The sequence below is a fragment of the Rhinoraja longicauda genome, chromosome 19 (genome assembly GCF_053455715.1).
Source record: "Rhinoraja longicauda isolate Sanriku21f chromosome 19, sRhiLon1.1, whole genome shotgun sequence".
Classification (NCBI taxonomy): Eukaryota; Metazoa; Chordata; class Chondrichthyes; order Rajiformes; family Arhynchobatidae; genus Rhinoraja; species Rhinoraja longicauda.
In genome coordinates, this window is record NC_135971.1 from 14478504 (window position 1) to 14500872 (window position 22369).

At 48.4% G+C, this 22369-nt stretch overlaps 1 protein-coding gene across 1 annotated transcript; it reads left to right on the top strand.

Moving 5' to 3' along the window:
• Positions 1 to 6973: 6973 nt before the first annotated feature.
• LOC144602854 (zinc-binding protein A33-like) lies at positions 6974 to 22045 on the top strand. The gene is made up of 6 exons (XM_078415976.1): positions 6974 to 7073; positions 9092 to 9246; positions 9335 to 9430; positions 21244 to 21477; positions 21804 to 21826; positions 21916 to 22045. The coding sequence occupies exons 1-6, from the start codon at positions 6974 to 6976 to the stop codon at positions 22043 to 22045; spliced, it is 738 nt and encodes a 245-aa protein (XP_078272102.1).
• Positions 22046 to 22369: the final 324 nt, after the last annotated feature.

Genomic DNA, 22369 nt, shown 5'->3' on the forward strand with positions numbered 1-22369 from the left:
TTCCTGCCTAACGTGGATTTCCTTCAGTTCCTCCGCCACCCTAGGACAGACATGTCCAAAGTCCGGCCCGGGGGCCAATCGCGGTCCGAGGTCAGATTTTATCCGGCCCGCAGCTTCCGTCTTAAAAATTATTATTGATGGCCCGCCAGCACTGTCTAACAGAATGAAGGTAGGGGGAGGGGGAGAGGAGAGGGCGACTACACCTCCCGGCGGTCAGCGCTGCCCGACTCCCCCCCCCCCCCCCCCCGAACGGGAGAGGCGACGGCGACTACACTTCCCGGCGGCGGGGTTGAGGACGTACGGGGAGACGGGAGAGCAGCAGCTGAGCTCTCCGCACCCCGCACGCTCATTGGCAGGCGCTCCCGTCAGTCGGGCGAGTGCCGCATCCCCCCCCAGCGGGAGAGGTGACGGCGACTACACCTTCCCGGGGGAGCGTATTAGTTAAAGGTCCGGGGGGGGGGAGCGCATTAGTTAAAGGTCCGGGGGGGGGTGCGTATTAGTTAAAGGTCCGGGGGTGGAGAGCGTATTAGTTAAAGGTCCGGGGTGGGGGTGCGTATTAGTTAAAAGTCCGGGGGGGGGGGGGAGCGTATTAGTTAAAGGTCCGGGGGGGGGGCGTATTAGTTAAAGGTCCGGGGTGTGGGGGGAGCGTATTAGTTAAAGGTCCGGGGGGGGGAGCGTATTAGTTAAAGGTCCGGGGGGGGGGGTTGAGCGTATTAGTTAAAGGTCCGGGGGGGGGGGGGGAGCGCATTAGTTAAAGTTCCGGGGGGGGTGTGTGGAGCGTATTAGTTAAAGGTCCGGGGGGGTGGGCGTATTAGTTAAAGGTCCGGGGGGTGGGGGGAGCGTATTAGTTAAAGGTCCGGGGGGGGGGGGGGGAGCGTATTAGTTAAAGGTCCGGGGGGGGGGTTGAGCGTATTAGTTAAAGGTCCGGGGGGGGGGGGGGGGGGGAGCGCATTAGTTAAAGTTCCGGGGGGGGTGTGTGGAGCGTATTAGTTAAAGGTCCGGGGGGGTGGGCGTATTAGTTAAAGGTCCGGGGGGTGGGGGGAGCGTATTAGTTAAAGGTCCGGGGGGGGGGGGGGGGAGCGTATTAGTTAAAGGTCCGGGGGGGGGGGAGCGTATTAGTTAAAGGTCCGGGGGGGGGGCGTATTAGTTAAAGGTCCGGGGGGGGGGGGGGGTGGGGGAGCGTATTAGTTAAAGGTCCGGGGGGGGAAGCGTATTAGTTAAAGGTCCGGGGGGGGGGGGGGGGCATATTAGTTAAAGGTTCGGCGGGGGGCGCATCAGTTAAAGGTTGGGGGGGGGCTTTGGCCCTTGGGTATTTTCACATTTGTCAAATCTGGCCCTCTTTGAAAAAAGTTTGGACACCACTGCCCTAGGATCTCTGCCCACTAGAACATCTGGGAGATTGCTTGTACCCTCCTTAGTGAAGACAGATCCAAAGTACCGGTTCAACTCGTCTGCCATTTCCTTGTTTCCCATAATAAATTCTCCCTCTTCTGTCTTCAAGGCACCAACATTTGCCTTGACTATTTTTTTCCTCTTTACATACCTAAAAAAGCTTTTACTATCCTCCTTTATATTATTAGCTAGTTTACCCTCGTACCTCATTTTCTCCACGTATTGCCTTCTTAATCATCTCCTGTTGCTCTTTAAAAGAGTCCCAATCCTCTGGCTTCCCACTCTTCTTTGCTTTGTTGTACTTCTGCTCTTTTATTTTTATGCTGTCCTTGACTTCCCTTGTCAGCCACGGGTGTCTCTTACTCCCCTTGGAATCTTTCCTCCTCTTTGGGATAAATTGGATGGAGTTGAGGGGGGAGGTAAAGGGATGCAGGGTTGCGGTTGCAGGGGAATGTGCCCGGGGATGGGGTGGTTTGGGCAGGAAGGAACGAAAGGTCAGAGCCTCAGAATTAAAGGATGTTCCGTTAGGAAGGAGATGAGCGGAAATGCTTTTAATCAGAGGGTGGTGAATTTGTGGAATTCATTGCCACAGAAGGCTGTGGAGGCCAAGTCGATGGATATTTTTAAGGCAGAGATAGCTGGATTCTTGATTAGTATGGATGTCAGAGGTTATGGGGAGAAGACAGGAGAATGGGGTTAGGAGGGAGAGATAGATCAGCCATGATTGAATGGTGGAGTAGAATTGAAGGGCCGAATGGCCTAATTCTAATACTTTCACTGATGACATTACGACCTGATGACGGTCCAACTTCACCTGATAACCCAGCCCTTCAGACCTGATGAAGTTGTTGTAAACCCTTTTGCACCCACTCCAATTGACTAACAAACCCACCCTTCCCTTTGTCTCACCCTCCACTCAAAAAACACAGGGGCAGGTCATCTGGCCCCTCGTGTCTGCCCCCTTTCACTGTGATCATGACGACCCCACCACACACCTCTACCTCCTCTTTAACATCCTTAAATTACCGCTCACCTCAATATCAACCTGCTCCGATCTGCCTCCATATCTGAATAACCCGCTTCATCCCCCCTTCCCCACCGCAATCTCGCAATCCTCCTCACTCTCCGCACTCGTCCTCCCCGTCCACCCTCCCCCACCTCACGAAATTCCCCTCTCCATCCCCGGATAAAAACTCCGGGAGAGATGTCTGTTGTCCACCCGATGTGGTTGTGGGTGAAACCCCGGGCAAGGTTTCAGTTGTCCGCCCGCCTGTGCCTGAGGCCGAGCGGCCTCTCCCCCGGTCCCGGGGCCGCGCTGCCCGAGTCTCCCCCCGACCCCCGGGGACTCTCTGATTCTCTGCTTCTCCCCCCAGTCTCCGTCACCCTGGATGTGGAAACAGCGGGTCCGGGGCTCGAGGTGTCTGAGGATCGGAAGAGGGTGAGACGGACCGGGACCCGGAGGAGTCTCCCTGACACCGGGAAGAGGTTTACAGGCAGTGCGTGTGTGCTGGGATCGGAGGGATTCACATCGGGGAGACATTACTGGGAGGTGGAGGTGGCGGGGAGTCAGGGCTGGAGTCTGGGAGTCGCCGCAGAGTCTGTGGAGAGGAAGGGACCGGTCACACTGACCCCGGAGACTGGAGTCTGGAGCATCTGGCGGGGGTGGGATGACGAGTTTCTTGCATTCACCTCCCCTCCATCCCGTCTCCCCGCCCGTCCCATCCCCGGGAGGGTGGGAGTTTATCTCAGTTACGAGTCCGGGACAGTTTCATTTTACGACGCGGACACCAAGTCCCATCTCCACACCTTCACTGGGAATAAATTCACGAAGAAACTTTATCCTTTCTTCGAGACTTATTGGGATGGAAACTGGCTGAGAATCTGCTCCGGTTCCGCTCCGGGTGTGTAAAAGGGTCGGGTCCCGGGACCGGCGTCAGGAGCGGGGCTCAGGGGCTGTGGGGCAGAAACCCGGTGGACAACAGGTCGGCGCTGAACGGCTCCCATTTAATCCCCAAATTCCGCGTCGTAAAACTCCAATGAGCGCGGAAATAAAACCAGGGGGAATGTAAATGTGGGAAGAGAGAAATAAACAGCAAGTGGAATCAGAGCTGTCGATCCGTTCATTTCAACGCGTTAACCGCGTCACTTCTTGATCCCGCCACTAGATGGCAGCAACGCCACGCGGTGCGACCACAGACCAGCTGTAACTTTGAGAATTAACTGTGACAATTGGAGAAAAGCGGGAATCTGATTTAATAAGTGACTTTTGTCACCTGTTACCACACCTGCGGCCCAAACCACGTGCATGGCTTAAAATGTGGAATAAAAGCAAAAATTGCCCCAAATATTCAGCAGGTCAGGCAGCATCTGCAAGGTGAAACATCCCTGGCACTTCAGATCTAATACTAATAATGAATGGTGTTCAACCTGAGCCATTAACTCTGTTTCGCTCTCTACAGAAGCTAACCGATCTGCTGGGTATTTCTTGGATCTTATGCCTTTCAGATTTTCAGCATATTTTTTTAGATGTTCCAGTTCAATGTCGATTGGAATGTGAGTCTGAACATAAACTGCCAAGAAAACAACAACAACAGCAAACAGTGGCAGCATTCGGCAGGTCGGGCAGTATACAGTATCTAGACAGGAAGGTTTAATATTTCTGAGGTGCTGTGGAGCAGCGGGTAGAGCCACTACCTCACGGGGCCGGAGACCAGTGTTTCCACCCTTACAATAGTTTGGAGTCCACACCGAGAGCAACAGATACGGTAGATGTGGTTAGGGGAGGTGCAAGTGAACCTCTGCCTCACCTGAAAGGACCGGCGGTGTCCCTGAGTGGAGTCTGGGGAGGACGTATAGGGATGGGTGTTGCATCGACTGGACTCCTATCTATCGGCGAGACCAAGTGATGACTGGGCGGTCGTTTCGCTGAACACATATGCCCAGTGCGCTTTGACCTACGCGATCTCCTGGTTGCCAAACATTTTAATTCCCATTCCCAGCAAGACTCTTCTGTCCTGGGCCACCTCCATTGTCAGAGTGAAACCACTTGTAAATTTGAGGAAGAGCACCTCATATTTTGCTTGGCAACTCACAAACCAGCGTATAAATACTGATTTATCTAAATTCAAGTACCCCTTGTAATTCATCTCTCTCTGCCCTCCCCCCCCCCACCCCCCACATCCTCGGCATCCTGCTGGTTTATCTGTTCGTGTCCCTTAATTGTCATCCCTTCCACAGTCAACAATGGACCATTGTGGGCTCAAATTTTCCTTCGTGATCAGTGCAGGATCTGATTGTTGTCTTCATTGTCATACCTTGAGGTGACCACGAGACATTGACCACAAACACACTGACTCCAACATCTCCCCAGACTGAGCCTCCTCCAGGGTAGACACAAAATGCTGGAGTAACTCAGCGGGTCAGGCAGCATCTCCGGAGAGAAGGAATGGGTGACGTTTCGGGTCGAGACCCTTCTTCAGACTGATATCAGGGGAGGGGGTGGGACAAAGATAGGAGATAGTCGGAGACAGGAAGACTAGTAGGAGAACTGGGAAGGGGGTGCGGTAAAGAGAGGGACAGGAACTATCTAAAGTTAGATAGTTAAAGGAAGAACAATAACGCTGAATGCTGGGAAGGAAACTACAAATAACCTGTTGGTTTTGTTGACGGCCACATCGAACTAGAACAGTCCCTTCAGCCCACATCAGACTGTGCAATGTCTTTACCGTATGTGCCTCTACCACCACTCCAGCAGCGTGTTCCAGGCACCCACCACCCTGTGTAATAAAACATGACCCGCACATCTCCTTGAACCTTGCCCCTCCTGTGTTGAAATCTATGTCGTCTCGTCTTTGACTTCTCCACGTTGGGAAAATAGCCGTGAATCATTCCAACTCGAGAGCAACCCGGCGGGGGGCAGACGAGAACGAAGGGGGTCCCGGCGCGGGGGCGCCTGCTGCATCGTGCGGCGGGGCCTGGTTCGCCGCTGCGGGGAAATACAGACTGTTCCATGAACTTCTCGCAACTTTGTCGGCGCCAGAAACGTGGCCAATCTTTCTGCACCGCCCGGGTGAGGTCTGTATTTTACCGGATTGCATGCAAAAGCAAAGCATTTCACCGTCCCTAGGTACCTGTGACAATAGAGTATAATTGAATCATTGAGTTGAATTCAAGTTTGCACATGAGACTGTTAAATAAAATGATAGTGTGTAGGAAGGAACTGCCGATGCTGGTTTAAACCGAAGACAGACACAAAATGCTGGAGTAACTCAGCGGGACAGGCAGCATCTCTGGAGAGAAGGAATGGGTGACATTTCGGATCGAGACCCTTCTTCATTACAGAAAAATAACTGCAGATGCTGGTACTAATCGAAGGTATCACAAAATGAGTTATTCCAGCATTTTGTGATCCCTTCTTCATTACAGTGTTTGCAGAAGTAATGTTATCGTGCAGCCTAATATAATGAAACGTGGCGACTCTCTCTGTACCGCCCAGGTGAGGTCTGTATTTTACCGGATTGCATGCAAAAGCAAAGCATTTCACCGTCCCGAGGTACATGTGACAATAGAGTATCATTGAGTTGAATTCGTTTGCACATGAGACTGTTAAATACAATAACAGTGTTTGGTGTAGAAGTAATGTTATTGTGCAGCCTAATATAATGAACAATTCACGATGGGAAACACTGATGTGTTGAGTTTAAGGGAATGAAATTTACCCGCAGCTGATTGCAAATGACATCCACTTTGTGGTCAGGGCTGTGATTGACGGGGCTGAGCTCCGCCTCCCCTCAGCCGTGCCCCGCCCCGCTCATTGACCGCGGGTTCAGCAGCAGCAGCCAACATAAAAACAGAAAACGTTGTCGGCATTCAGCAGGTTGGGCAGTATACAGTGTCTGGAAAGGGAAGGGTTAATAGTTCTGAGGTGCTGCAGGTAGAGCCTTTGCCTCATAGGGCCAGAGACCAGAGTTCAAACATGACCTCTGTTGCAGTCTGCACGTTTTCCCTGTGACCACGTGGGTTTCCTGCAGGTTAGAAGGTTGAGAGGGGATCTTATCGAAACGTATAAGATTGTTAAGGGGTTGGACACGTTAGAGGCAGGAAACATGTTCCCAATGTTGGGGGAAGTCCAGAACAAGGAGCCACAGTTTAAGAATAAGGGGTAGGCCATTTAGAACTGAGATGAGGAAAAACAGTCAGAGAGTTGTGAATCTGTGGAATTCTCTGCCTCAGAAGGCATTGGAGGCTAATTCTCTGAATGCATTGAAGAGAGAGCTAGATAGAGCTCTTAAGGATAGCGGAGTCAGGGTGTATGGGGAGAAGGCAGGAACGGGGTATTGATTGAGAATGATCAGCCATGATCACATTGAATGGCGGTGCTGGCTCGAATGGCCTTCCCCTGCACCTATTTTCTATTGTCTATTGCTCCGGGTTTCTCCCACCTCCAAAAGACATGCGGTGTTGTTGGTTAATTGCCCAGTGTGCAGGGAGTGTTGCGACATTTAGCACAGTGGCATCTGCTTATAATGTGCATTGGAAAAGTGGTCTGTGGCTCAGATTGAACCACGACAAGACTACTGTAATGTTCTTTCTGTATTCTGTGCCAAATCATGCCGTGGAACTTGTGGATGTGTTTATTGAAAATATAATTACGTACAAAATGGCAAAGCTACAGAACGCGGGTGAGCGCGGAAATAAATCCAGGGGGAATGTAAATATGGGAAGAGAGAAATAAACAGCAAGTGAAATCAGAGCTGTCGATCCGTTCATTTCAACGCGTTAACCGCGTCCGTCAAAGCAACAGAAATACTTTTGTGTAATTCTGTGTTTTGTTACTTTTATTTTCGTCTGGCTTTATGGTAATTCGCATATCACTGTACCTTAATTGGTACACGTGACAATAAAAGACCTTTGAAACCTATATCTAAAACTTACTAAAGCTTACTTGGAGAATTTAATGCTTTTAAACTAACTCTTGTTCAAACCTTATCTTTTTTTCTGATTATTGTGTAATGAGGATCTGTGATGCCATGTGCCAGCCTGATTCTCTCCTCACTTACACCTCAATCATCCCCTCTAACATCTTCAGACTTTAAACTCAAAGCTTGTCACCGACTGATTGCTGAAGATAGACACAAAAGCTGGAGTAACTCAGCGGGACAGGCAGCATCTCTGGAGAGAAGGAATTGGTGACGTTTCGGGCCGAGACCCTTCTTCAGACTCAATCTTCGGTTTAAACCATCATCTGCAGTTCCTTCCAACGCACGGGTCGATTCTGACCGTTTGAAGATGGGTCTTGGCACGAAACGTCACCCATTCCTTCTCTCCAGAGATGCTGTTTGTCCCGCTCAGTTACTCCAGCAGTTTGGGTCTGTCTTCGGTTTAAACCAGCACCTGCAGTTCCTTCCTACACATACCGACTGATTACTGTTCACTTCAGCTTTGATGGCAACCGGTATTATGGAAGCAAGACCCCATGGCGCTGATGGCGGCGGCAACCCGAGACCCGCTGTTGCCGCGGCTCCTCATCCCCCTTCTCCACCCTCTCCCCCTCATCCCCCTCCCTCTCCGCCGGGCCTGCAGCGGCGGCCCCGGCCCCGACCCCGCCGGCAGCGGCTCCACAAGGAGCGGCGGCGGCCCGGAGTGGAGGAGGAGAGAGAAATGGAGGGGTGAGGGAGAGGAGGAGAGAGAAATGGAGGGGTGAGGAGGAGAGAGAAATGGAGGGGTGAGGAGGAGAGGAGGGGTGAGGGGAAGGAGGGAGAGGTGGAGAGGAAGAGGAGGTGGAGAGGTGAAGGAGAGGAAGAGGGGGGGTGAGGAGGAGGGTGAAAGAGAGAGGAGGAGAGGGGGAGGACGAGAGGGAGTGGGCGAGGAGGAGGATTTGGGAGAGGAGGAGAGGGAGAGGAGGGGTGAGGGGGAGGTGGAGCAAGAGGAGGAGGGATGATTCGGAGGTATCCTCTTTATTCAGGAAACGGGGCTTCAACTCCACTCCACGTTGTTGTCCAGCCTCACGTACCCCTCTGGCAGCTTGTTCCAGACACCCACGACCTTCTGTGTGAAAATGTTGTTCCTCAGGTTCCCGATTAGATCTTGCACCTCTCACCACAAACCTGTGTCCTCCCTCTCCCCCCTCAACTGTGTCAACCTATTGCCAGCCAGGCTTTGTCCTGCCCCCTTCCTCCCGTCGTTATTCTATCTCCCACCCCCTACAATCAGTCTGAAGAAGGGTCCCGACCCGAAACATCAGCTGTCCATGTTCTCCAGATGTGCTGCTTGACCCACAGACTTGCTCCAGCACTTTGTACTTTTTTTTGTAAACCTGCATCTGCAGTTCCTTGTTTCTGCATCTTCACGTTGAACATTTGCGTCAGATTTACATTAATTCCTCTAGACGGCGGCGTGCGCAGTGGACATGCGTTTTGAACCAGGAAATGGCAGAGTTAAAAAATGGCTTCGAAAGAACAGGTCGAGAGTTGGTCCGAGGAGGTAGTTTGTCCCATCTGCCTGGATTTCTTCACCGATCCGGTGTCACTGGAGTGTGGGCACAACTTCTGCCGCTCCTGTATCACACAGAGTTGGGACAGGGAGGAGAGAAACTCCTGCCCGGAATGTAGAGAGGAGTTTACAGACCGCACCCTCAGGGTGAGTCGGGCCTTGGCGAGACTGGCTGAGAAAGCTCGAACACTGAGCCTGAATCGGACAGAGAAGGAAAGTAAACTTCACTGCGAGGAACATCAGGAAGAACTGAAGCTGTTTTGTGAAACTGACAAGAAGCTGATCTGTGTGATTTGTCGAGATTCGCGGGAACACAGAGATCACCGCTTCATGCCGGTTAAAGAAGCTGTTGAAAACTACAAGGTAAAAGCAAACCGATTTAATCACATCATTTTAATTCCTTCTTTATTGTTCAATAATTTAATTTTCTGATTCCCAAACACAATTCCAGGATCAGGTGAAATCTTCTATCAAATCTCTCACAAAAAAGAAATCAGGGATCCAGCAAATGGAGCAGCAACAGAAAGAAAAGATTTCTGGAGTTCTGGTGAGGTTTTTAAGTTTCGATTTCCTGATCTTGTGCAGGTTTGATCCCTGTGACGCGTGTAATAACAGGGCAGCGCAGTGACACAAGTAGTGCTGCTGTCTCCTAGTTCTGGTGAGCGGGTTCGATCCTGACCTCAGGCGCTGCCCGTGTGGTTCACGCCTTCTCCCTGTGACCGCGTCGGATTCTGTCATGGTGTTCAAAAATGAAGCAGATGACACAGAGAATTCTTCAAGTAGTTAAAGGCCTTTATTTGCAAACAAAAGCTGGAACAATCAGGATGTCAAACATCTGACTGCCCACTTAGTACACCGGGCAGCCTATTTTTATAGGATTATTCTAAACCTTATCTTCTTTACATTACCTCATACCCACACTCCTTTCTTCAGTCCTTCATTTCTTTGTAGCCACCTGTCTGTCCCGCCACCATTAAATCCCATTTAGTAATATATCCTTATCTCAATGCTCACATCCCTTCATACTTCGCCTCCCTTATTTCCTGCTAGTCCATCCCTCACGTCCATCCATCACCCCAAGGCCTATGTCTTTCCTTATCTCTTCTCTTGCCACCATTAAATCCTACTCATTGATGAATGTCTGCATCTCTTCACATTCTGCCACCCTTATCGTCTAGGCTAAAGCAAAGGTAAAGGCTAAAGAAAAGGAGTGTTATGTTACAGACACGTGTCAAGGGTAAGGAATGTCTAGAGCGCCTTAATTAGTTACAGAGTGGCGCCTAATGCCTAAGTAGTTACAAACCTTAAACAACAATGTATAAAATAATACTGTAACAATGTCTAATGTATAAAATAATATCATGTATAAAATAATATCGTATTATCTCCCATATTCCCCCCTTTGAGACCTACACGGTCTCACAGAAAAAGAAAACCAAAAAACGCACATGTTGTTAACTCAAATCATAAATCCACTCTCAACCATTAGCCCCCCAACTTAGGATTGTATAAAGAATGTGCAGTTTGTCAGTGTTCTCCTTCCAACATGCTAACATCCTGGGTCACTCGGCCAAAAACCTACCCCCATATGTCTAGGGTAGGAAAAAAGACCCAGCTTCCCTTACAACTACGTTCTTAGTAATCTTCCAGAGTAAATTGCTCAACAGTATAGTATTCTATCGGAGGGATCTGTTTCTCTTGGAGGTGAAATTTGCCCGTCTCCTGGAGCAACGGCAGCTGATTCGCAGTAGCTTTCACTCTTCTCCTGTATTTTCGTTCTCTTGCCCGTTTACCTCGAGGTCATTCACAGGTTGTGCCTGTGGGACAGTCCTTGTACAATGATTGAGATGGTACCACGTGGACCGGCCCTCTACCTGAACAGCAGTCGGTGAGGCCTTAGTTACTGTGAACGGTCCTTCCCTTCTCGGCTCATTCCACCTTCGTCGAAAGGCTCGCACATAGACCTGATCTCCGGGTTTAATAGGTCCTTCTCCCTGGTCCGCCTCTGGCTCCTTTTGCTTTTCCTGTGTGTAAATAGACTTGTGTATCATAGTTAATTGTTGCATGTATTGTTTAAGTTCTACCTCTAATTGTTCCAAACTTGGTCCCTTGTAAGGACCTCTCCATTTGGACATCGGCATGGGTGTGCCAGTGAGCATCTCATGTGGTGTTAAATGAGTTATTCGATTAGTTTGCATGTGACAGCTCATTAATGCCAATGGCAGGGCATCAATCCAATTTAACTTTGTGGTTGCACAAATCTTATTCAGCTTGGCCTTCAATTTTCCATTAACCCTTTCTACCATGCCCTGAGATTGAGGGTGGTACACACACCCAAATCTTTGTTTCACTCTCAGGGCTTGCAGTACCAACTTTACTGTTTTTTGAATAAAAGCCGCTCCATTGTCGGAACTGATTTCGGTTGGTATGCCGAATCGAGGGATGACCTCGTTAGTCAGAAACTTGACTACAGTTCCTGCACCTAAATCCTTAGATGGTACTGCCTCCACCCATCTGCTAAATCTATCAATTACTACCAGCATATACCTTTTCCCTCTTACTTTTTTCAGCATGTCCACATAGTCAATAACCAGGTGCCTAAATGGTCCTTCGGGCACAGGTATATATCGTATAGGTGTTGTTATTCCCTTTCTAACATTGTTTTGAGCACATATCTCACATTGTGACAGAATGTGATCTACTGAAGCCTGTAGGTAGGGTGACCAAAACCCATCTCTCTTTATCTTCCTTAACACTTCCCCCCTTGCACAGTGGTCTAGCCCATGCGCTTCTGAGATGAGAATGGTCAGCAGAGGTGTAGGTGCTACCAGCAAACCTTCGTCCGTAGTCCACAGGCCCTCTGCATTCTGTTTAGCTCCCCTCTGTCTCCACGTTGTTTTTTCAGCTAAAGTAGCCCTACCTTGCATCGCAACTATATCCTCCTGTGTGGGTTGCAGGTCCAAATTTACCTGCGGGGCAATATTGGTTGATTGGCATCCAGACGCTTTTCTGGCTGCTTCGTCTGTGGCATGATTGCCCTTTGTGATCATGTCGTTTCCCTTTTTATGTGCCTGGCATTTAACGATAGCTAGTGCCTTAGGTTTAGTCAGTTCCCTTATTAAGTCTGAAATTTACTGAAAATGCTGTAAGGGGTCCCCATTGCTTTTCTTGAAGCCTCGCTGCTTCCATACTGTCCCAAACAGGTGGCAGACCCCATGTGCATATGCTGAATCTGTGTAAATGTCAGCTTTCTCACCCTTCATCATTTCACACGCTGTTGTTAAGGCCTTAATCTCTGCTAACTGGGCTGAACAACGTTGTGGGCAAGCTTCTAATCTGATTGTTTGAAAACCTGATTGGTCCTGCTGCACTACTGCAAATTCTGCATGATTGCCATCATAATCCTTATAGCATGAACCATCCACAAACAAAACTTTCTTGTCCTCATCATTCAATGGTTGCGATTGTAAGTCCATCCTTAATTTAGAAAAAACCATTGTTTCCCCAACGCAATCATGGGCCTCCCCCTCATAGTCAAGCGGAACATAATCAGCTATGTTACTTGTGGTGCATCTTTGTAATGTAATGTCTGGGAATGTCAACAGCATTTGAAATGCTATTATTCTGGCCGGTGTTAATACAAACTTCCCCTTCTCCAACAGCTCTAATACTTTATGGTGTGTGTATATATAGTTACAGGATAGCCCATGGTTATAGATGAGGCTTTGTTGTACGCATAGTGCAACGCAGCCAGTCCCTGATAGCAGGGTGGGTAACCCTGCGCCACCTCATCCAATTTTGTACTGTAGTATGCTACAGGCTGCTTAGCTTTACCTATGCCTGTTTCCTGCGTCAGTACTGCTGCAGCGTAGCCCTCCTGCCTGTTGGAAACGTACAAGTGAACCATTCTCTCATAATTTGGCAGGGCCAGGGCTGGGGCTGTCTGTAACTCTCGCTTAATGGTGTTAAAAGCTGTCTCCGCCTCCTCATTCTATTGTAAAACATTTCTCAAATTTGTGTGTCCTGCTTCCTTCAGTATTTTTCTCAATGGCATCACAATTTCAGCATATTCTCCAAGTCAGTCTGAGCTATATCCAGACATTCCCAAAAATGTCATCGTTTGCTTTACTGTCCGAGGCTTGGGAGCTTTAATTATTGCCTCAATTTGATCTGGTGCTATAGCCTTTACTCCCTTGGAGATCAATCGTCCTAAATATTCCACCTGTTGCTTACAAAACTGCAACTTCTTCCTGGACACTTTATGGCCTCCGTATGCCAGCCTTTCTAAAAGAGTCAGGGTGTCTTGCTCACATTGCTCCTCACTTTCAGAGCAGACCAACAAATCATCCACATATTGTATTAACGTACTATGTAGGGATATACCTTCCAAATCTGCCTTCAGTACCTGATTGAAAACATGAGGCGAGTGTTTAAATCCCTGTGGCATCCTAGTATAAGTATATTGAAGGCCCCTGTAAGTAAACGCAAACAAAAACTGGCATCTTTCCGATAACGGCACGCTAAAGAATGCTGAGCAGAGATCAATCACTGAAAAGTACGCTGCCTCCAGTGGAATGTTAGTCAGCAGTGTGTGTGGGTTTGGAACCACTGCTGGCCAATCCCTCACTACCTCATTGACTGCTCGTAGATCATGTACTAATCTCCACCTTGTCTTGTCTGCTTTTAAAACTGGCAACAGCGGAGTGTTACAGGGACTTTTTGTCTTGACGAGTACTCCCGCCTCTAACAAACCCTGTATAGTTATTGCTATGCCTTCCTCTGCTTCGGGCTTTAAGGGGTATTGTGGTTTCCTTGCCAAAATTGCCCCCTGCTTTAGTTCTATTTCTACCGGGTTTGCGGATTTCACTTTTCCAACATCTGTATCATGTTGTGACCACAGGCCTGTAGAAGCCTGTTTAACATGTTTTCCTTTGTCTGACCTTCTCCCTTCTGTAATGAAAAGAGATGTTGCTGGGGACTAATTTAAACCTCTTTTGTCGTTCCCACCATATCTATGCTCACCACTATCTTGACATAATTATCATCCTCAAATTTCCATACCTTCAGTGTAATTTTTTTCCAGTTAACAATAGTGTTTACTTGCTTCATCATGAGCCCCAAGTCCCTGGACAGATATCCCTTATTTACTAGTAATGTCACATGAGGTGCAGCTCCTGGCACCCTATACCACTTGTCAAAAAAGGTGTTCCATTTAATTTGCAAGGCTGCCCCTTGTTTTCCAATTGTTATGGCTTCTGCCCTTAGGTGCTGCTGGCCGCATGCTCCCAGGCGCCACAACCTCTCCTGCTCTATGTCCTGGGTCTCGTCAAAACGTACCGTACAATGTAGCTCAGTCTTGGGCGGGGTTGCTTCAGGTAATAGGGTCATTACTCCCTCTTTCCATCTGTTCCACGTATTGCAAATTTGATCTTCTATATTTCCTACCCAAAATACATTAGCTTTCCTAGCTTCCCCCATAAACAGCTGGGTATTCAATTTCTCCACGTTCAGACCATCTTTGGTACATTCTAACTTTAATTCTAGTTTCAACAAGGCATCCCTACCTAGCAGATTAATGGGGGTTCCTTTGGACACCAATACCGGCAATACTATTTCTCTATTACTCATTTTTAAACTTACAGGGGTTGTGCATCGTGTTAACTGTGTTTTTCCCGAGAACCCTACAGTTTTAACAAATTTCCCTGACATGGGAAGGTGGGAAGCATACTGCGGCTGTACACAAGTGTATGTAGCTCCGGTGTCTATCATCATAGGTGTTAGCCGCCCTCCCAAAATTACCTGAACCATGGGTTCTTCTTCTGCCTGTCGCGTTATCATTGGGTAAAGTCTCTTCCCATCCGGGTTCTCTGGGCACCCCTAGTATCTAGCATAGGGGTTCACGAGTCCAGTCGGGCCTCCGGCCGAGCACGCTGGGGCTTGCCCTGGGTTAAAACCCTGCTCATCCCCTGTGGGTCCCTGTTGGTACGGGCCGGGCCACGGACGGTGTGGGCAGTTCCTTCTCAGGTGCCCTACCTGATTGCATCCCCAACATATTCTATCAACTACCTGTCTACCTACTGGCCTTCCTCTTCCTCTTCCTTGTGCTCCCCCTTGAGGAGCCCAATCCTGTCGGGGCTGATTCCCTGATCTGATTTGCCCCTGATAGGACATTTGAGGAGAAGCTCCCCCAAAGACATTTATTATTGGCATAGGATTATCCAGCCCCAGCCTGGCTCTACCATAGGACTCACTGTGCATTGGTGTATCGTTCACTTCTGCTGTTTCAGCCAGGTCTGCTGTTACTGCCAGCATTTTCTTTCCTTTTTCACGTTCTTTATTTTTTAGTTCTTCTAGTTGCATTTGCATCAACTTTCTCTGCACCTCTTCTTGTTGGTTCTCCATTTTTTGTCTCTCTTTACGATTTTTGTCGTCTGCATGAACCAGGTGGTCCCTGAACTGGGAGTGGGATATGGTTGACAATTCCACCACTTCCTCCAGTCTGGACTTAACTTGAGGGGACATGGCGTCCACTATAGCCGTCCGAAACAAAACGGTCATCAACTCGTTACCGTCTATGTTTTGTTCGGTTTCGAGTCTCCACTTTTTCAGTTGATCCTCCAGATAAGCCGCTGGGTTCTCCATGTCCCCCAGCGGGTCTCTTTTCAATATCTTTAGGTCCACCGTGAGCGGGTAACAGTCTCTGAGGGCCTGCCATACCCTCTGCCTGACTTGATCAAATGGCGTGCCATCAATCATCGGGTTATTTGCGTTTTTTATCCCAGCCATTTCAAACAGCTCTGCTAATTTCGTGGTTCCCATTGCCTTCACCAGTAGTGCCTTCAAATCTCCCATAGCCAATAACCGTCCTGTAGTTTCCTCCTCAAAGGCTCTTATCCATTTTCCTGCCCCGTCATATATGTTGGGCAGGGCATTATTTCAGCCCTTCTAGGTCTCGGGTCGCCCAAGGGATATACTGGGTTTGTCCTGCCTTTTTCAAAAGTAACAGCATCATTCCACCCCTCAGCTCCTGTCTCTCGCTTGCCATCCCCTGTTGTGGTTCTACCTGTATGCTTTCCCACCTCATTCCTTCCTGGGTGTACACCTGGCTTTCCTTTCTTTCTCCCTCTACAGTTTTTTCCAACTCCCTTATCTCTATCTCTAAGCGCTTCATGGATGCCTCTATTTCCCTTCTACGCTCCCTTGTTCTTTCCCCATCACTTTCTAATTCTGCTTCATTCTCACAGTTTTGCCTTCTCTCTAATGCCTGCTGGTTACTTGCTTGTGATTCTGCGTTGTTGTCTCCCTCACACCCCTCATCTGCTGCCTGATGGGTCTCATAAATCTTTCTGTCCCTGAGGTCCTGCAGCCTTCTGATGTCTCCTTCTAGTTCCCGTTCTTCTTGCCTTATCCTTTCCTTTTCTCGCTGCCCCCTTCTCTGTCTATATTCCTTTATGTCTTGCCCATTCCTCCAAACTTCGACTTCTCCCTCTATCTCCACTACCCCTTTCATCAAAGGGCACTGCTTTACTCCTTCCAGGCCGGAATAGGGAGGGGGATACCCAGGGTCCCTTAGGCTGGGGTACAGAGTTGATTTTTTCTCCTGAAGCTCCTGACTTTCATGCTGTTTTTCGGGTTTTTCACCTGTGTTTGGGGTGGTATTCTTTTCCTGGTATGCTTTCCTCAGCCTTTCTTCTTCTATTCTAAACAATTTAAGCACGTCTAGTTCTTTTTCCTTTTTCATTACTCGGGTTTCTGATTTATCCTTAGGTTTATAGTTCTTGATTAACACTTCCATTTCATCACACATGTTTATATCAAACGTGCCTTCCTTGGGCCATTTCATGACTAATTTTCCCGTCCTTTTTTCCCATTTTTCAGAATGTTTTTTAATATCCTCTTTGGATACGGGGAATTTCTTACTTAGTATTTCAACTGCAGTTATTTTATTCATTGTACTCGTCTTATTTTAGCGCACTTGGTCAGTCAGTTTAAATGCAGTCCTTGTTCTCACTCCGTTCCGTCGCTATAGTCACTATGCTACCTACTACGCTATTTCTATTTTCTACAGTTCTACTATATTGCTTTAATATTTTGCAATTTTAATTTTGTTATGTTATCCAATTATTCCAATTCTTGATCTGCCCGTACAAACCCCTCCTCACTTAGGGCGGTATCCACAGATCCTCTGATCCTGCCCGTACAGACCCCTAGCTAACCAGAGTAATCCCCGGTTAACTAGAGCAGTATCCACAGGATGCTTTATCCTGCCCGTACAGACCCCTAGCTGACCAGAGTGACCCCCGGTTAACTAGAGCGGTATCCACAGGACGCCCCGTCTATTCAGTCCCCTATCCTCTTAGGGCGGTATCCACAATACAATACAATACAATATATCTTTATTGTCATTGTACCCAGGGGTACAACGAGATTGGGAATGCGCCTCCCATACGATGCAATAATTTAAGTAATTTAGACAACAGCAACCCAACGAAACAATTGTAACAGTTTTAGACAGGGTAAAGTGCAAGTTGATCTATGCATTGTGACCATCTGGCTCAGCAGGACCGGTTCATAGCAGCTATGGCCCTGGGGATGAAGCTGTTCCTGAGTCTGGAGGTGCGGGCGTAGAAGGCCTTGTATCGTCTGCCCGATGGAAGGAGTTCGAACAGACTGTTGCAGGGATGTGAAGAGTCTTTGTGGATGCTGGTGGCTTTTCTGAGGCATCGTGTGTTGTAGATGCCCTCCAAGTCTGGTAGCTGTGTTCCGATGGCCCTCTGAGCTCTATGGACTACCCGCTGTAGAGCTTTCCTTTCTGCCTCCGTGCAGCTGAGGTACCACACAGGGATGCCATGCGTTAGGATGCTCTCTATGGTGCAACGGTAGAAGGTCGTCAGCAGCTGTTGGGGTAGACCAGACTTTTTCAGTGTTCTTAGGTAGAACAGTCTCTGCTGTGCCTTCTTGACCAGCGCAGCAGTCCTCCGAAATGTGAGTGCCCAGAAACTTGAAGCTGGACACTCTCTCCACACTGTCCCCGTTGATAGAGATCGGGGCATATTCCCCGTTATGTGACCTACGGAAGTTGATGATCAGCTCCTTGGTCTTGGTGGTATTTAGGGACAGGTTGTTATCCGAGCACCAGTCCGCCAGGTTCTGCACCTCCGCTCTATAGTTTGTTTCATCCCCGTTGGTGATAAGCCCGATCACCGTTGTGTCGTCTGCAAACTTGACAATGGTGTTGGTGTTGAATGCAGGAACACAGTCATGTGTGAAGAGGGAGTAGAGCATGGGGCTCAGAACATAGCCCTGTGGTGTGCCGGTACTCAGGGTGATAGTGGAGGACAGGTGCGGGCCCATTCTCACTGCCCGCGGTCGTTCCAGCAGGAAGTCCAGGATCCAGTCACATAATGACGAGCTGAGGCCTAGCTGGTGGAGTTTGGTGATGAGCTTGGTGGGGATGACCGTATTGAAGGCAGAGCTATAGTCAATGAATAGCATCCTCACGTACGTGCCCTGTCTCTCTAGGTGAGTCAGGACAGTGTGAAGAGCCAGAGAGATGGCGTCCTCGGTGGATCTATTTGCCCTGTATGCAAATTGATGTGGGTCCAGTGAGTCAGGGATGCTGGATTTGATGTGTGAGAGGACCAGCCTTTCAAAGCACTTCATGACTATCAGCGTTAGGGCAACCGGGCGGTAGTCGTTCAGGTTGGAGATCTTGGCTTTTTTCGGCATCAGAACTATGATAGCCGACTTCAGGCACTTGGGGACCGTAGCCAGAGATAATGACAGGTTAAAGATCCTGGTGAATACCTCAGCCAGCTGTTCAGCACAGTCCTTCAGTACCCTTCCTTGAACTCCATCCGGTCCTGCAGCCTTGCGTGGGTTGACCCTTTGTAGAGCGCGTTGTACCTCCTGTGTGCTCAGTTGCAAGATCAGTCCCTCCGCCTCGGCTGGGGTTCTTCCACTCAAGGTGGTTTTGCCAGTTTCAAAGCGGGCAAAGAAGGTGTTAAGCTCGTTGGTCAAGTCAAGTCAAGTCAAGTCAATTTATTTGTATAGCACATTTAAAAACAACCCACGTTCAGTGCCATATCGCTGTGGGGGCAGGCAGGGCGGCTCTTGTAGCCAGTGATGTCCCTGACACCCTGCCACATGCTTCTGGTGTCCGTGGTGTTGAAGTGGTCTTCCACCCGTTGCCTGTGGGTGTCTTTGGCCCTTTTAATACCTTTGTTCAGGTTTGATCTGGCAACACTGTGTGCTGAAGTGTCACCAGATTTAAAGGCATTGTTGCGTGCCCTCAGCAGGTTCTGTACCTCCTTGTTCAACCAGGGTTTCCGGTTTGGGAACATCTTTATCTCCTTGTCCTCCGTGACATTCTCCACACAGCAGTTGATGTAGGAGAGCACAGTGGATTCGTATTCCTCCAAGTCTACCTCTGAACCGTAGGTGGCCTGTTGTGCAAACAGGTCCCAGTCGGTGCGATCAAAGCAGTCCTGGAGTTGTAGGGTGGCATCCTCGGGCCATATTTTGACCGTCTTTATTGTGGGTTTGGTCTTGCGGATGAGGGGTTTGTATGCGGGCAGTAGAAACAGTGAGAGGTGATCGGATTGTCCCAGGGGTGGGCAGGGGAGAGCTCTGTTGGCGTCCTTTACGTTGGTGTACACCTTATCCAGTTTGTTTGAGCCCCTGGTAGGGCACTGCACATGCTGATGGAATTTGTGGAGCGTGGCTCGTAGGTCGACCTGATTGAAGTCCCCTGCAACAATGAAGGCATCGTTGGGGTGGGCATCCTGCTGCTTGCTGATGGCCGAGTGCAGCTGTGCTAGTGCTAGGTTAGCATTAGCCTGTGGGGGAATGTATACGGCCATGATGATGACCACCGTAAACTCCCGCGGCAGATAGAATGGCCTACATTTGAGCAGTAGGTACTCCAGGTCTGGGGAACAGTAGCTCTCCACGAGGTCTTTTTGACGTCACAAATCCACTTTCTTAACTTATCTATTTTCTACGTACCCCACTGCGCAACCTTCTTGAGCAATCCTCCGGATCTCTTTTTAGAATATTTTAGCCAGATTCTTTGGATCGGAGAGGCCCTTTTAACCGCCTAGACGCTTCTGTGTCACCAGCGGCCCCCCGTTTCAACAGGTTAAAAATCCAAATGAAGCGGAAAACCGCCTACCTTTTAGCGGCTGGCCACCCTTGTCCTGTTGTTCCGGGGAGCCCCCGTGGGGCTAGGAAGCGCCCTTGGCTGGTCGTCCTTTATCGAACGGGCCTCTATCCGATCCTGCCGACTACGCCAATTTTGTCGTGGTTACCGGTGTTCAAAAATGAAGCAGATGACACGGAGAATTCTTCAAGAAGTTAAAAGCCTTTATTTGCAAACAACGGCTGGAACAATCAGGATGTCAACCATCTGACTGCCCACTTAGTACACCGGGCAGCCTATTTTTATAGGATTATTCTAAACCTTATCTTCTTTACATTACCTCATACCCACACTCCTTTCTTCAGTCCTTCATTTCTTTGTAGTCACCCGTCTGTCCCGCCACCATTAAATCCCATTTCGTAATATATCCTTCTCTCAATGCTCACATCCCTTCATATTTCGCCTCCCTTATTTCCTGCTAGTCCATCCCTCACGTCCATCCATCACCCCAAGGCTTATGTCTTTCCTTATCTCTTCTTTTGCCACCATTAAATCCGACTCATTGATGAATGTCTGCATCTCTTCACATTCTGCCACCCTTATCATCTAGGCTAAAGCAAAGGTAAAGGCTAAAGCAAAGGAGTGTTATGTTACAGACACGTGTCAAGGGCAAGGAATGTCTAGAGCGCCTTAATTAGTTACAGAGAGTGGCCTAATGCCTAAGTAGTTACAAACCTTAAACAACAATGTATAAAATAATACCATAACAATTTCTAATGTATAAAATAATATCATGTATAAAATAATATCGTATTATCTCCCATAATTCCTTCCACATCCAAACGACACGCCGGTTGGAGAGTCAATCGGCGATTGTAAATCATCCCTGTGAAAGTAGGTGGTGGGCAAATCAATGGGAATTAAAGGGGACGTGAAAGGGAATGGGCGGCAGGGAATTGGATGAGGGGAATGGGATTGATGGGATAATGACATTTCCGAAGCATTTGTACAAGCTATTGAATTCTCGTGATAATCAGCTATCTATTCAATGGAAGTAAATGGGATTGGTGAGGATCTGTACAGTGGCCAGTATGGATATAGTGGGCAGAATGGTCTATTCCTGCGCCCTATGACCAGATATTGATTGGCCCAATAATATTTTCCATACCGTGAGGAAACACAATACAGTGACATATTGATCTTCACCTTTCATTTCACAGGAACAGTCACACAACCTTCAGTCACAGATCACATCCCAGTTTGTTGAACTGCACCAGATTCTCACTGAGAAAGAGCAGCGTGTACTGACAGATATCCAGGAGGAAGAGAAGAAGATTCTGAATACAATGGAGAAACATCTCCAAGTGATTCAAGAGAATTTAAATTCCATTGAGAACGAAGTCAAAAGCTTACAGGAACAGCTGGATCTAAAAGACAACGTGTCATTTTTGAAGGTGAGGGGTTTTGGCGAGGTGAAAGTGCATGGTGGGTGACATTTGTGAAATAAACGCCACATTTACCAGAGATTCAGAACTGGACCAATGTTCCCCGTGTCCCAGCAATGTGCTGTTGTTGTTCCAAAACTAAAGGGCTTCCCTCATAATGTATGGGAGCTCAGCACTGCCTGCAAACTCCTTGGGAAAGAGCTGCTGTGATCTTACCAATGAGAGTTGGGAAAGGGGAATTATCAGAGGCTTGTAGCAATCTATGTGAAGTTCCCACTGTCCTGACGAGAAAAGTCCATCTCAGTTAATTGCGATTTGTGTTTTATTTCTTGCAGGAGGAAGCTGGCCGCAAGATGAGGTAGGACATGGTCTGGACTGAATGTTCTTGTAGAACAGCTCAAAAACATGCAGATGCTCAATTTATAACCTGTTATTAAATATTTGCAGGGTTCATGATGAAGCCAAATCACTGTTGGTTGCAGATGGTGCCTTGCCGATGGAAAGATTCGATAACCCTTTTTTGCTCAACACCGTATTTAGAGAAACAACTGACGTCATCAAGCAAGGTAAATCTTAATCCCTTTCCATTGTTGTTGTTTGATATCTTTACGTCATACTTGGATGCAAAGGTTGGTGTAATGAATGGATTGAAGGGAAATCAGATTCATCTAAGCTGGGAAGCATCACAGTCAGAGAGCAATGCAGCACAGAAACAGGCCCTTTCACTGCACACGCCCATGCCGACCAAGTTGCCCAATCAAGCTAGCCCCACTTGCCTGCGTCTGCCCCATATCCTTCCAAGTCATTTCAATCCACCTACCTGCCGAAGTATCTCTTAAATATCGTAATTGTACCTGTTTTGAACACTTCCTCTGGCAGCTCACTCCATACAGGAATGACC